Here is a 16361-nt window from a genome sequence, read left to right as displayed (position 1 = left end):
ATAATAATAACAATAATAATAATAATAATAATAACAATAATAATAACAATAATAATAATAATAATAATAACAATAATAATAACAATAATAATAATATAATAATAACAATAATAATAACAATAATAATAATAATAATAACAATAATAATAACATAATAATAACAATAATAATAATAATAATAATAATAATAATAATATAACAATAATAATAATAATAATAATAATAATAATACAATAATAATAATAATAATAATAACAATAATAATAATAATAATAATAATAACAATAATAATAATAATAATAATAATAACAATAATAATAACAATAATAATAATAATAATAACAATAATAATAATAATAATAATAATAACAATAATAATAACAATAATAATAACAATAATAATAATAATAATAATAATAATAATAACAATAATAATAATAATAATAATAACAATAATAATAACAATAATAATAATAACAATAATAATAACAATAATAATAACAATAATAATAACAATAATAATAATAATAATAATAATAATAATAATAACAATAATAATAATAATAACAATAATAATAATATATAATAACAATAATAATAACAATAATAATAACAATAATAATAATAATAATAATAATAATAATAATATAATAACAATAATAATATAATAATAATAATATATAACAATAATAATAACAATAATAATAATAATAATAATAATAATAATAATAACAATAATAATAATATATAATAATAATAATAATAATAACAATAATAATAATAATAATAATAATAATAATACAATAATAATAACAATAATATAATAATAATAATAATAATAATAATAACACAATAATAATAATAATAATAACAAATAATAACAATAATAATAATAATAATAATACAAAATAATACAATAATAATAATAATAATAATAACAATAATAATAACAATAATAATAATAATAAAATAACAATAATAATAACAATAATATAATAATAATAATAACAATAATAATAACAATAATAATAACAATAATAATAATAATAATAATAATAATAATAATAATAACAATAATAATAATAATAATAATAATAATAAAACAATAATAATAATAATAATATAACAATAATAATAACAATAATAATAATAATAACAATAATAATAATATAATAATAACAATAATAATAACAATAATAATAATAATAATAATAACAATATAATAACAATAATAATAATAATAACTATAACAATAATAACAATAACAATAACAATAATAATAACAATAATAATAATAATAACAAAATAATAATAACAATAATAATAATAATAATAATAACAATAATAATAACAATAATAATAATAATAATAATAATAATAATAATAATAATAACAATAATAATAACAATAATAAGAACAATAATAATAATAAAATAATAATAATAATAACAATAATAATAATAATAACAATATAATAATAATAATAATAACAATAATAATAACAATAATAATAACAATAATAATAATAATAATAATAATAATAATAATAATAATAACATAATAATAATAATAATAATAATAATAATAACAATAATAATAACAATAATAATAATAATATAATAATAATAATAACAATAATAATAATAATAATAATAATAATAATAATAATAACAATAATAATAATAATAATAATAATATATAACAATAATAATAACAATAATATAATAATAATAATAATAATAATAATAACATAATAAAATAATAATAATAATAATAATAATATAACAATAATAATAATAACAATAATAATAATAATAATAATAATAATAATGTAGGAGTGGCTGTGTGGTAAGTAGCTTGCTAACCAACCACATGGTTCCGGGTTCAGTCCCACTGCGTGGCACCTTGGGCAAGTGTCTTCTGCTATAGCCTCGGACCGACCAATGCCTTGTGAGTGGATTTGGTAGGCGGAAACTGAAAGAAGACTGTCGTATCATCATCATCATCATCATCATCATTAGCGTCCGTTTTCGATGCTAGCATGGGTTGGACGGTTCAACTGCGGTCTGTGAAGCTGGAAGGCTTCATCAGGCCCAGTCTGATCTGGCAGTGTTTCTACAGCTGGATGCCCTTCCTAACGCCAACCACTCCGTGAGTGTAGTGGGTGTTTTTTACGTGCCACCCGCACAGGTGCCAGACGGAGCTGGCGAACGGCCACGAACGGATGGTGCTTTTACGTGTCACCGGCACGGGGCCAGGCGAGGCTGGCAACGGACACGAACGGATGGTGCTTTTACATGCCACCGACACGGGGGCCAGACAGAGCTGGCAAACGGCCACGAAACGGATGGTGCTTTTACGTGTCACTGGCACGGGGGCCAGGCGAGGCTGGCAACGGGCACGAACGGATGGTGCTTTTACATGCCACCGACACGGGGGCCAGACACGTATATATGTATATATGTATATATATATATATATATATATATATTATATATATATATATATATATAAGTGTGTGTCTATATGTTTGAGTGTCTGTGTTTGTCCCCCCCTAGCGTTGCTTGACAACCGATGCTGGTGTGCTTGCGTCCCCGTCACTTAGCGGTTCGGCAAAAGAGACCGATAGAATAAGTACTGGGCTCACAAAGAATAAGTCCCGGGGTCGATTTGCTCGACTAAAGGCGGTGCTCCAGCATGGCCGCAGTCAAATGACTGAAACAAGTAATAATAATAATAATAATTCTTTCTTCTAAATGCACAAGGACTGGATTTTGTGGATAGGGGCAATAGTTGATCAGATTAACCCCAGTGCTCAACCGGTATTTACTCTCTTTACTTACTTGTTTCAGTCATTTGACTGTGGCCATGCTGGAGCACCACCTTTAGTCGAGGAAATCGACCCCGGGACTTATTCTTTTTGTAAGCCCAGTACTTATTCTATCAGTCTCTTTTGCTGAACCGCTAAGTTACGGGGACATAAACACACCAGCAACGGTTGTCAAGCGATGTTGGGGGGACAAACACACATACATATATACGACGGGCTTCTTTCAGTTTCTGTCTACCAAATCCGCTCACAAGGTTTTGGTCGGCCCGAGGCTACAGTAGAAGACACTTGCCCAAGGTGCCAGGCAGTGGGACTGAACCCGGAACCATGTGGTTGGTAAGCAAGCTACTTACCACACAGCCACTCCTATATCTGAAAGAATGAAAGGTAAAGTTGACCTCGGTGGAATTTGAACTCAGAATGTAGCGACAGGGGAAATACTGCTAAGCATCTCACCCAGCGTGCTAACGATTCTGCCAGCTGCACCACCTTAATAATAATAATAATAATGATGATGATGATCCTTTCTACTATAGGCACAAGGCCTGGAATTTGAGGGGAGGGGGACGGTTGATCACATCAACCGCAATACGCAGCTGGTACTTATTTTATAAGGCGGCGAGCTGGCAGAAACGTTAGCACGCCGGGCAAAATGCTTCGCGGTATTTTGTCTGTTGTAACGTTCTGGTTTCAAATTCTGCCGAGGTCGACTTTGCCTTTCATCCTTTCGGGGTCAATAAATTAAGTACCAGTTACGTACTGGGGTCGATGTAATCGACTTAATACCTATGTCTGTAATTGTTTGTCCCCTCTGCGTTTAGCCCCTTGTGGGTAATAAAGAAATAGGTACTTATTTTATCGACCCTGAAAGAATGAAAGTTGACCTTGGTGGAATTTGAACTTAGAACGTAGTGGACGGACAAAATACCACTGTGTATTTTGCCCAGCATGCTAACGATTCTGCCAACACACCACTTTAATAATAATAGAAATAAAAAGAAGAAGAAGAAGAAGAATGGTGATTACAAATTTTGGTACAATACCAGTAATTCACCAGAATTTCTTCCCCCCCCCCCACACACACACACAAGAAGCCACTGGTGTGATATTGTCATCGGCATTTCTGCTGACGCAAACAACAAAAGACTAAGTCTGCAAAATGCCCCACATACGCACTAACCAAACTGACACAAACACACACACACACACAGTTCATGAACATGCCGTCAAAGATATGGATGGAAGCACTCCGTCGGTTACGACGACGAGGGTTCCGGTTGATCCGAATCAACGGAACGGCCTGCTCGTGAAATTAACGTGTAAGTGGCTGAGCACTCCACAGACACGTGCACCCTTAACGTAGTTCTCGGGGATATTCAGCGTGACACAGAGAGTGACAAGGCTGGTCCCTTTGAAATACAGGTACAACAGAAACAGGAAGTAAGAGTGAGAGAAAGTTGTGGTGAAAGAGTACAGCAGGGATCACCACCATCCCCTGCCGGAGCCTCGTGGAGCTTTTAGGTGTTTTCGCTCAATAAACAGTCACAACGCTCGGTCTGGGAATCGAAACCGCGATCCTACGACCGCGAGTCCGCTGCCCTAACCACTGGGCCATTGCGCCTCCACCGTCAAAGATATATACACACATCTAAACATACATGTATGCACATCACACACAGACACGCACACACATGCTGGATGTCAGTATTACAAACATTCTTACTTACACATCCATGCACATGCGCATAGATGCATGCAGGCAAATACATACACCCATGTATGCAGACACACATACACACATTCGTAGATGCACATACGTATACTCTTTTACTTGTTTCAGTCATTTGACTGTGGCCATGCTGGAGCACCGCCTTTTTAGTCGAACAAAAGGACCCCGGGGACTTATTCTTTTTGTAAACCCAGTACTTGTTCTATCGGTATCTTTTGCCGAACCGCTAGGTTACGGGGACATAAACACACCAGCATCGGTTGTCAAACAATGTGCATACATGAACACAACCACATGTGCATACAACCACATGCACACATATGCACGTGCATACATGAACACAACCACATGTGCATACAACCACATGCACACATATGCACGTGCACACACGAGCACAAGTGCATGCATGCACACAACTACATGCACACATGCATACACAGAAGCATGTGCACACACACACACACAAGCACACGTGCAAGCATGCACATGCGCAGGTATGCACACAACCACATGTGCACAAACAAGCTCACGTGTGTGCATGCGCACAAGCAGATTCTATGCATGCGCAATCACATTCACAGACATGCACACAACCACATATGCATGCACACATGCATACATACAAGCATGGGCACAGACGCAACCACGTGCACACATACGCATGCCATCACGTGCATATGCATTTAGACATGCAGCAAGCACATGCGCTTGCACACAGACATGTTTACTCACACATGCAGACACCGTAAATAATGGAGGTAATGCGGCTTGATAATAGTGCAGTAAGTGTGCAGAGAATGTGCAGTTTGGTGGCGAAAATGAGGTGGACGTGCTTGTGGCATCATCAGGGTGCATGGGTGGTGGAGGAGGAGGAGCAGGAGGAAGAAGATGAGAGCAAAACGGAACAAGGAGGAAGAGAAGCAAGTGGTGAAGGGGCATGTGATGCGAATGAAGGGTGAAAGTAGGGTAAAAGGGAGTCCCTGGAGGGTCAGAGTAAACTGAGGAGAGAGAGAGAGAAGAGGAAGAGAGAGAGAGATGGAGAGAGAGAGAGAGAGAAAGAAAGAAAGAGGGAAGAAGGGAGAGAGAGGAAGAAAGAGAGAGACAGACAGAGAGAGAGAAGGATGAAGAGAGAGAGAGGAAGAAAGAGAGAGAGAGGAAGAAAGAGAGAGAGGAAGGAAGAGGGTGAGAGGAAGAGAGAGAAAGGAAGAGAGAGAGAGAGGAAGAGAGAGAGAAGAAGAGAGATAGAGAGGAAGAGAGAGAGATAGAGAGGAAGAGAGAGAGAAGAGAGATAGAGAGGAAGACAGAGAGAGAAGAAGAGAGAGAGAGGAAGAGAGGAGAGAGAGAGAGAAGAAGAGAGATAGAGAGGAAGAGAGAGACAGAGAAAAAGAGAGAGGGAGAGAGAGAGGGGAGGAGAGAGAGAAAGGAAGAGAGAGACAGACAGACAGAGAAAGAGAGAAAGAGAGAGAGGAAGAGAGAGACAGAAGACAGAGAGAGAGAGAGGGGAAGAGACTGAAGGTGGTGGAGGAAGACATGATAAGTGATTTGGGGAGATGGATCAGCAAAAATCCAGATGACAAAAGGCTGAAACGGAGACGAGGATGCTGTGTCTGAGTAAGACCTGTTCAACTTCTGCAAGCACGGGATGTATGGAGGGAAGAAAATGGGGATGATGACAATGATGGTGATGACAGCATACACTCATAGACATGCATACGGCTGATGAGGACAAGGTACTATTGACTAGGATAGGGTACTATTGACGAGGTCAGGGTACCATTGACTAGGATAGGGTACTATTGATGAGGAGAGGGTACTATTAACAAGGATAGGGTACTATTGATGAGGACAGGGTACTATTGACGAGGACAGGGTACTATTGATGAGGATAGGGTACTATTGACAAGGATAGGGTACTATTGATGAGGACAGGGTACTATTGACAAGGATAGGGTACTATTGACGAGGTCAGGGTACTATTGACTAGGATAGGGTACTATTGATGAGGTCAGGGTACTATTGACAAGGATAGGGTACTATTGATGAGGTCAGGGTACTATTGACAAGGATAGGGTACTATTGACGAGGTCAGGGTACTATTGACTAGGATAGGGTACTATTGATGAGGACAGGGTACTATTGACAAGGATAGGGTACTATTGATGAGGTCAGGGTACTATTGACAAGGATAGGGTACTATTGATGAGGTCAGGGTACGATTGATGAGGACAGGGTACGATTGATGAGGACAGGGTACAACTAGTGAAGACAGTACTATTGACAAGAACAGGGTAACTGGGTACTACTGATGAGGGCAGGGGACTACTGATGAGGGCAGGGCACAACTGATGAGGACAGGGTACTACTGATGAGGGCAGGGCACAACTGATGAGGACAGGGTACTACTGATGAGGTCAAGGTACTACTGATGAGGACAGGGTACTATCAGTGAAGATGGGATACTATTGATGGGTACAGGGTACTTACTACTTGTGCCCTCTTCCTCTGAACTCAAGTTCTGTGGTCTGGTGGCCACTCAGAAAATTAGGGGTCAATGGATGAGTTTGGAGAGTGGTGTGAGCCTAAGAGGAAATGTGAGATTTAACAGTGAGTTCAATTAAGGGACACCTGTTTACCAGGCTCACATCTCAGCCCTAGAAATGTTTATTATTATTCTCCAGGCTATAAGGGAGGAGTTTAGGACAAGATGTCAAGGGAAACTTCTGTACCTTTTATCCTTTACTTGTTTCAGTCATTAGACTGTGGCCATGCTGGGGCACCGCATAAATGAATTGACTCGAGTACTTAATTTTTTTTTTTAAGCCTATCAGTCTCTTGATGACTCGCTAAGTTACAAGGACATAAACACACACACACATGCACACCTTAAACTACAAGCATGTAGCTGAAGCTACACACAGACACACACAGCTACATACTATTAGCTACACACATACATACGCTACACAAACTTACCTCACAGAGACACACCACAAATTACACAAAAGAACATTACCTATTTCTTTATTACCCACAAGGGACTAAACACTGAGGGGACAACAAGGACAGACAAACGGATTAAGTCAATTATATCGACCCCAGTGCGTAACTGGTACTTAATTTATCGACCCCGAAAGGATGAAAGGCAAAGTCGACCTCGGCGGAATTTGAACTCAGAACGTAGCGGCAGACGAAATATCTATTTCTTTACTACCCACAAGGGGCTAAACACTGAGGGGACAAACAAGGACAGACAAAGGGGTTAAATCGATTACATCGACCCCAGTGCGTAACTGGTACTTAATTTATCGACCCCGAAAGGATGAAAGGCAAAGTCGACCTCGGTGGAATTTGAACTCAGAATGTGGCGGCAGACGAAATACCTATTTCTTTACTACCCACAAGGGGTTAAACACTGAGGGGACAAACAAGGACAGACAAAGGGGTTAAATCGATTACATCGACCCCAGTGCGTAACTGGTACTTCATTTATCGACCCCGAAAGGATGAAAAGCAAAGTCGACCTCGGCGGAATTTGAACTCAGAACGTAGCGGCAGACGAAATACGGCTACGCATTTCGCCTGGCATGCTAACGATTCTGCCAGCTTGCCATCTTGATATACACACACAATCTGCATCCTACGTGCACCCACACACACACACAGAGTATGATTTACTTAGAGACACCTTGCAAACTACAGTTGCAACTGCACACGGTCACCCAACTCCAAACTACCGAGGTGAGCGTGTGCACATGCATGTGTACTCGGTGTACTTACCAGGAACTTGGTCAGCTTTTACAGCAAACATAGATGATACCGACCATCTGTGTTTGTAGTCGGCCACAGGAAGCTGGACGGTCAAGTAATGACGATCAATGTGACAAGCTGGAAGAGAGAGAGAGAGAGAGAGAGAGAAGGAAAGAGATTAATCAAAGAAGGTCACAGTAAATATGTTGTGTGTGTGTGTGTGTATAGACATACATACAGACCTAATAAATAGATACACACATATATATATATATATATATATATGTAGGTCCCGGGTTGAGTCGGGGTTAACCACAGTAAATAAGGTACTCAATACATAGCAGAGTAATTAATTTATTTTATAGAAGGAGCTTCTACAGGACTAGAACTGTTTCATTCAAATGAAATCATCAGGAAGCTTCCTGATGATTTCTTTTGAATGAAACAGTTCTAGTCCTGTAGAAGCTCCTTCTATAAAATATATATATATACTCTTTTACTTGTTTCAGTCATTTGACTGCGGCCATGCTGGAGCACCACCATTTGTAGCATATTAAGGATTTGTGTTCTCTTCCCAAGATCCCAAATTCAGCCATACTTTGCTCCAGACGGGTCGGTATGTATCCTGTTGGTCCAATAACGATGGGTATGAAGCTGGAGGTGTATCTTGGCAACTGAATTTGAAAAGTCCTTATCAACAGTCTATAGATTCCCTCTCTCTCTCTGATGAAGACACGTGGATCTTTTCCTTTTGAACGGCAGTTTTTAACATAATTTCTAGGTAACTAAAAAATTTTAAACTTCGTATACTGGTAGAATGTGTTACATAAAACATCTTTTTCTCTTGGTTTTATTGAGAAAATTCTATAGTTTGTAAGATATTTCGTCTTTAATTTCTTGCATTTCAGCAATTTTAACCAATCACTCATGTCTATTGAGGTAAAAAAATATTCTGTGCCGTATGAATATGTCCCTCGTTTAAGAAACAGATTGGGGATCTTTTCTGTTTGAACGGCAGTTTTTAACATAATTTCTACGTAACTAAAAAATTTTAAACTTCGTATACTGGTAGAATGTGTTACATAAAACATCTTTTCCTCTTGGCTTTATTGAGAAAATTCTATAGTTTGTAAGATATTTCGTCTTTAATTTCAAGCATTTCGGCAATTTCAACCAATCACTCACGTCTATTGAGGTAAAAAAATATTCTGTGCCGTATGAATATGTCCCTCGTTTATGAAACAGATTGGGTTTATTTACATTTGCGAAGTAAAAAAGATACCCTTCCCCCACCCCTAACCCTAAATCTAAAATAGATTGAAATGCAATAGATCGATACTAGGGTTATAATTATGGGTGACAATTTCATATGACACCGCTATGGAAAATGGGATTTTTTCTTGTGGTGTCATATGAAATTGTCACCCATAATTATAACCCTAGTATCGATCTATTGCATTTCAATCTATTTTAGGGTTAGGGTTGGTTAGGGTTAGGGGTGGGAGAAGGGTATCTTTTTTTCTTCACAAATGTAAATAAACCCAATCTCTTTCTTAAATGAGGGACATATTCATACGGCACAGAATGTTTTTTACTTCAATAAATGTCAGTGATTGGTTGAAATTGCAGAAATTGAACAAAAAAAAACAACAAATATCTTACAATCTATAGAATTTTCTCAATAAAACCAAGAGAAAAATATGTTTTATAAACATATTCTACCAGTATACGAAGTTTAAAACTTTTTAGTTACCTAGAAATTATGTTACAAAGTGCCGTTCAAAAGGAAAAGATCCAGGCACGTGGCCTAATGGTTAGGCTGTTGCACTCGTGATCACTAAATCGTAGGTTCAATTCCCTGATGGGGTGGCATGTTGTGTTCTTGAGCTTGATGCTTCGTTTTTGCATAATTTAAACGACAGTTTATCCCCTGCACCCTGCATGCATGCCTAAAGATGATACCCTAAAAGAGATGCTTGAACCAGTGCTTTTCAACTTTTTTGCTGGAGCGGAACCCCAAGGAAACATTCCACTGGCTCGAGGAACCCCTGGGCAATAATTTAATAGTCTTATGCACACATATCTGCACAGGAGACTTAAAAATTACTGCCGATTTTAGCAGTTTTGTAACTTTTTGCGGAACCCCTGGACTGTACTGGCGGAACCCTGGTTGAAAATCACTGATATATATATATGACAAAAGAAGTCTCTACAGGATTCGATGAAGCCATATATTGCACATTTTATTTATATATATATATATATATATAAACATGTGTATATTTAAAACACTATACAATATATATATATCAGTGCTTTTCAAACTTTTTGCTGGAGCGGAACCCCAAGGAAACATTCCACTGGCTCGAGGAACCCCTGTGCAATAATTTAATAGTCTTATGCACACATATCTGCACAGGAGAATTAAAAATTACTGCCGATTTTAGCAGTTTTGTAACTTCTTGCGGAACCCCTGGACTGTACTGGCGGAACCCTAAGGTTCCGCCGAACCCTGGTTGAAAACCACTGGCTTGAACGGATAGCTAAACAATAAAGTGTTGGAGGTGGTTGTGGTGGTAGTGAGAGGATGATGAGATGACCATAGCGAAGGTGGTGGTGGTGGTGGTGGTGACTTACTTGTAGATCCAGGGGATGGATATTTGTCCCTGTCTTCCAGACTATGACTCCTCTTCTCCTCCAGACTCTGTGACCTCACTGACCCTGACAATGCAACGAATGACAAAAATTTAGAGAGGCCAAACACACACACACATACACACACACACACAAACACACACAAACAAATATTAAGACAGAGACAGACAGACAGACAGAAAGAGAAAACACAGATAGCTGGGTAAAATAAACGCAGCTTTAATTTCACAAAATTCCAGTCTGATGACAGTTCAACAGGAGCTGGCCAGGCAGGAGCTCGCACCAAACTTTTGTGTCTGTCAAAGTATGTATATGTGTTTATGCATATATGTTTGTGTGTGTATATATAAAGGGGTAAAGACCCCCTTCGGTCATGAATGACCATGGGATTGCACCTAGAAAGTTACCCTCCTAGACACAAGTCCGGTCAAGGTTGTTTATGGAAGACCAGCAGTCGCCAATGCATACCGGCCTCCCCACTCTACACCACCAGTGTTATCCAAGGGAAAGGCAAAGGGGCCGATACAGCTTGCCACCTGTGACACTGCAACTCATTTCTAAGGCTGAGTGAACTGGAGCAACGTGAAATAAAGTGTCTTGCTCAAGAACACAACACGCAGCCCGGTCCGGGATTCGAGCTCACAACCTCACGATCGTAAGCTCGACGCCCTAACCGCTGAGCCATGCGCCTTCACGTGTATATATATATATATATATATACAGTCGCCATGATAGATCAGTAGCCACTACACACATTTTTTTTCTCTCCTTGTTTCTTTCTGTGTCCCTTTCTGTAGAAGAGCATAGGCTCGAAATGTAAAAGACTTTTTCTATTCCTGAGCGTTATACTAATACATTTGTTTGTTTGTACACCACCTGTCATCATCTTTTGCTCTTTTTTTTTGCGAACTCTCCCTATATATATATATATATATATATATATGTGTGTGTGTGTGTGTGTGTATGTATGTATGTATTTAGGCTATATCAAATTCATAAAGAATGCTGTTATTTACTAGGAATCAATATATTGCTCAACTTGTCATCATATCATATTGCATGACACTTGCACAACCTGAAGAAGTGCCTTTTGCTTGCATCAAAAGAAAGATTATAACTGAAACGTTTGTAGTTATTTTCTGCAACAATGTTTTACCGTTCATAGAATCCCTTGTAAGCTATTGGAATTGCAGATTACCCAGCAACAGAGTCTTGACGTTCTTGATTCCATCCACACTATGTATTTCTACACACACGCACACACACACACACACAATGTATAAAATACTCGTTAGGTAAAAGTTTTAAAGTAAGCAAATAATAAAAAGAAACAAAATAAAACTGTTTTCAAAACAAAAGGATTAAATAAAATAAATTTAAATTAAAAACAAACAAAAATCATTGAGGTGCGACCAAGCAGAAGAGTTAACCAAAAACAGAAGTGATAAAAAACAATGTACAAATACTTTGTAAAAATCCATACAAATTTTAAAACACACACTTCTGCGTGTGTATATGTGTGAAGTTTCTTCCAGTATCCTTTCAACTGGAAAGGCGGCAAGCTGGCAGAACCGTTAGCACGCCGGGCGAAATGCTTAGCGGTATTTCATCTGCCGCTACGTTCTGAGTTCAAATTCCGCCGGGGTCGATTTGCCTTTCATCCTTTCGGGGTCGATAAATTAAGTACCAGTTACGCACTGGGGTCGAATTAATCGACTTAATACCTATGTCTGTCCTTGTTTGCCCCCTCTGTGTTTAGCCCCTTGTGGGCAGTAAAGAAATAAGTATCCTTTCAACTGGACTTCCTCCATAAGGCTTTGGTCAATTTGTGTCCACTCAATGGAAAGAAACTCTGAACCACAAGAACTTCTTCACCATTGTGTGTGTGTGTGTGTGTGTGTGTGTGCAAGCATGAGTGAGACAGAGGCATGGCCATGCGCTAAGGAGTTTGCTACCCAATTACATGGTTCTGGGTTCAGTTCCACAGCATGGCGCTTGGGCAAGTGTCTTCTACTATAGTCCCAGATCGACCAAAGCATTGTGAATGAATATAGGCGCAGGAGTGGCTGTGTGGTAAGTAGCTTGCTTACGAACTACATGGTTGCGGGTTCAGTCCCACTGCGTGGCACCTTGGGCAAGTGTCTTCTACTATAGCCTCGGGCCGACCAATGCCTTGTGAGTGGATTTGGTAGACGGAAACTGAAAGAAGCCCGTCGTATATATATATATATATATATATATAGGCGCAGGAGTGGCTGTGTGGTAAGTAGCTTGCTTACGAACTACATGGTTACGGGTTCAGTCCCACTGCGTGGCACCTTGGGCAAGTGTCTTCTACTATAGCCTCGGGCCGACCAATGCCTTGTGAGTGGATTTGGTAGACGGAAACTGAAAGAAGCCCGTCGTATATATGTGTGTGTGTATATATATATATATATATATGCGTGAGTGTGTTTGTGTGTCTGTGTTTGTCCTCCTCGACATTGCTTGACAACCGATGCTGGTGTGTTTACGTCCCCGTCACTTAGCAGTTCGGCAAAAAGAGGCCGATAGAATAAGTACTGGGCTTACAAAAAAGAATAAGTCCTGGGGGGTCGATGTGCTCCCACCCATTCACTCTTTACAAACTCTCATCAATCCACACACCTGGGCCCTGTGTCCACAATGACTCACTTTGTACCTTCAGTAGCCACAATGGCTACCTCATTACCACTATTTGTATCCATTTTCAGCTTCCACTGAGCATCCTCAGCCCCTCTTCTAAATGTCAGCAGCCGTATAACTTCCCTACAACAAGAATCTCCTTGGCCCTTTTCCTTCATACTTTAACCCCTCACCTCCCGACACAAAGGCAACATATTGAGTTGCCTTTTGAAATATTGAGTTGCCTAAAAACACACCTTAACCCTTTAGTATTTAAACCGGCCATACCCGGCCAAAATAGCTAATCTGGTTTATGTTCAAACTGACCAGATCCAGGCCCTCACACCTACCCTACAATGTTATTCTACATTAAGTAATTACACCATCAAGATCTTGAAGATATGAGATAATGCATGATTAATTCAAATCAATGGGAATTATGTTTGATTGAATAATCAGAACACTAAAGGGTTAAATAAGGCAATACAAATATACTTGTCCTTTAAATAGGACAAGAAATTTGCCAGCCATTTAAAAGAAACAAAAAGATATTTGCTTTTAGTAAAAGCAAAAAACAGTTACCTTTTAAATAAGGCAAAAGAATTGCCTTTTAAATAAAAGGTAAAAATACTAGCATTTTAAACAAAAAGAAATATATTTGTCTTTCAGATAAACCAAAATCATATTTGCTTTTCCAATAAGGCAAAAGAGATATTCTTGATTTTTAAACCAGGTAAAAAGAAATATTGTATTTTAAATAAGGCAAAAAAATTGCCTTTTAAATAAAAGGTAAAAATACTAGTGTTTTAAGCAAAAAGAAATATATTTGTCTTTCAGATAAACCAAAATCGTATTTGCTTTTCCAATAAGGCAAAAGAGATATTCTTGATTTTTAAACCAGGTAAAAAGAAATATTGTATTTTAAATAAGGCAAAAAATATAGACTTGCCTTTAAAATAGGACAATATGTATATATTTACCTCTTAAGTAAGGCAAAAATAGAAAAATATGCCCTTTAAATGAGGCAAAATTATTTGCCTTTTAAATTAGACAATATATTATTGCCTTAAAAAATAAGGCAAAAGAATATTCTATGCTACCAAGTAGGGTGGATTAAGGGCTGACTGATGTCTCTAAGGCAGCAATGTTGAGAAGCCCAATTCTCTGTAACAACTAGCAGAGGCATGCTTGCCTTCTATGCTTCCCAGCAGGGCATACTGTAAAGTAGCAGACCCCAGGTTCAAATTCTAGTCACCGCAAATATGGCTGAAGAGGCACAGACGCAAAACAGAACACACACAGCTCAAAAATAAGTCGGATAAAAGAAAATCTGACAAAAACTAAAAATAAAACCGAAAAGAAGAAAGAAAGAAAGAAAAAGGTGAGAGAGGTGGGGGGGTAGTTGGTGGAACAGTTGACTAGCAGAGAGTAGTGGGGAAACACAAAACGGGGGGGGGGGTAGAAAGAAAGAGAGAGACGTGAGAGGTGGAAAGGGTAAAGAAGGAACAACAGTGAAGTGGTCAAGAGAGGGTTTTTCACATAGTCTGAATCCACCACACACAAAATAGGGTAGGTGCAAGGGGAAGAGGATGTTACAGAATGTAAGAGAGTTGGTCAGTTGCTGTAATGGGCAAGCTATATGTCACTGCCACACAAAGCCTCTTTCCTATGCACAAAAACAAGAGAGAACACAAAAGAAAGGTGGAGGGGGGGTCAGTGAATTGGTAAGTGGTCAAACTATATGTTGCCACAAATGCTTTTTCTACCATTCATAAAAAGGTGGGAGAAACTGGTCAGTGAATTAGTGAGTGGTCAAGCTATGTCACCATAATAGCCTCTATCTCACACATAAAACAGAAGGCAATGGTCAGTGAGTTGATGAGTGGCCAAACTGCATATTGCCACAAAAAAACCTTTGTCCCATTGATAAAAATATGAAAGAGAGAGGTGGTGGTGGTGGTCAGTGAATTAGTGGGTGGTCAAGCTACAAGTTGCCACAAAAAGCCTCTATCCCACACATAAAAACTGGTTGTGGTGGTCAGTGAATTAGTGAGTGGTCAAGCTCTATCCCACACATAAAAACAGGTAGTGGTGGTCAGTGAATTAGTGAGTGGTCAAACTACAAGTCACCACAAAAAGCTTTCGTTTTGTTCATAAAAACAAGAAGGTTGTGGTCAGTAAGTTAATGAGTGGGTAAGCTATATGTCACCACAAATAGCCTTTGTCCACACAAACACAACAGAGAAAGAGAGATAGTATGCTGTGGTCAGTGAGCGGCCACACTACCCTATGTCCCACACATTAAAAGCAACAAGAGAGAGAGAGAGAGAGAGAGAGAGAAGGATTTAGATGGCAAGAGAGAAAGCAAGTGGTCAGTTGTCAGTGGGTTGGTGTGAGTGGTCAAGCGACAAGTCGCCACGCAAAGCCACTTACTCATGACTGCGTGGAATGGGTCATCCATTTCCACGTAACGACAGTGAGGTGTGTCTGTAAAGAAAGGAACTTGCCATTCAGAGCTCTGTGTGTGTGTGTGTGTGTGTGTGTGTGTGTGCATGTACAACAAAAACAACAACAGCAACATCAATAACAGCAGCAGCAGCAGCAACAGAAGCAGCAGCAGTCGTAATAGGGATCTCTTCTATTTGGCTGCCCCTTTTCAATTTCTTAAATTTTATTTCAATTAATTTCAAACTTGGTGTATTAATGTAGTTTTGTATGCTCTTTGTTGACATGAAATTCATTTTCACCAAAAATCAA

The 16361-nt window shown here is 38.2% G+C and overlaps 1 protein-coding gene across 1 annotated transcript in view; it reads right to left on the bottom strand.

The window, feature by feature from the left end:
- LOC115229702 overlaps positions 1-16361 on the bottom strand; it is a 61609-nt gene that overhangs the window by 23275 nt on the left and 21973 nt on the right. Inside the window, exons 13-15 of the mRNA XM_036499314.1 lie at positions 16038-16091; positions 10944-11027; positions 8337-8444 (exon numbers count right to left, since the gene is read on the bottom strand). Of these exons, the coding sequence (XP_036355207.1) occupies positions 8337-8444; positions 10944-11027; positions 16038-16091 (246 nt within the window). The remainder of the gene's footprint in view (positions 1-8336; positions 8445-10943; positions 11028-16037; positions 16092-16361) is intronic.

The sequence above is a fragment of the Octopus sinensis genome, unplaced genomic scaffold, assembly GCF_006345805.1.
Source record: "Octopus sinensis unplaced genomic scaffold, ASM634580v1 Contig13580, whole genome shotgun sequence".
Taxonomy (NCBI): domain Eukaryota; kingdom Metazoa; phylum Mollusca; class Cephalopoda; order Octopoda; family Octopodidae; genus Octopus; species Octopus sinensis.
The sequence above is the reverse complement of the archived record's forward strand: the minus strand, read 5'-3'. Positions and strand labels throughout refer to the sequence as shown.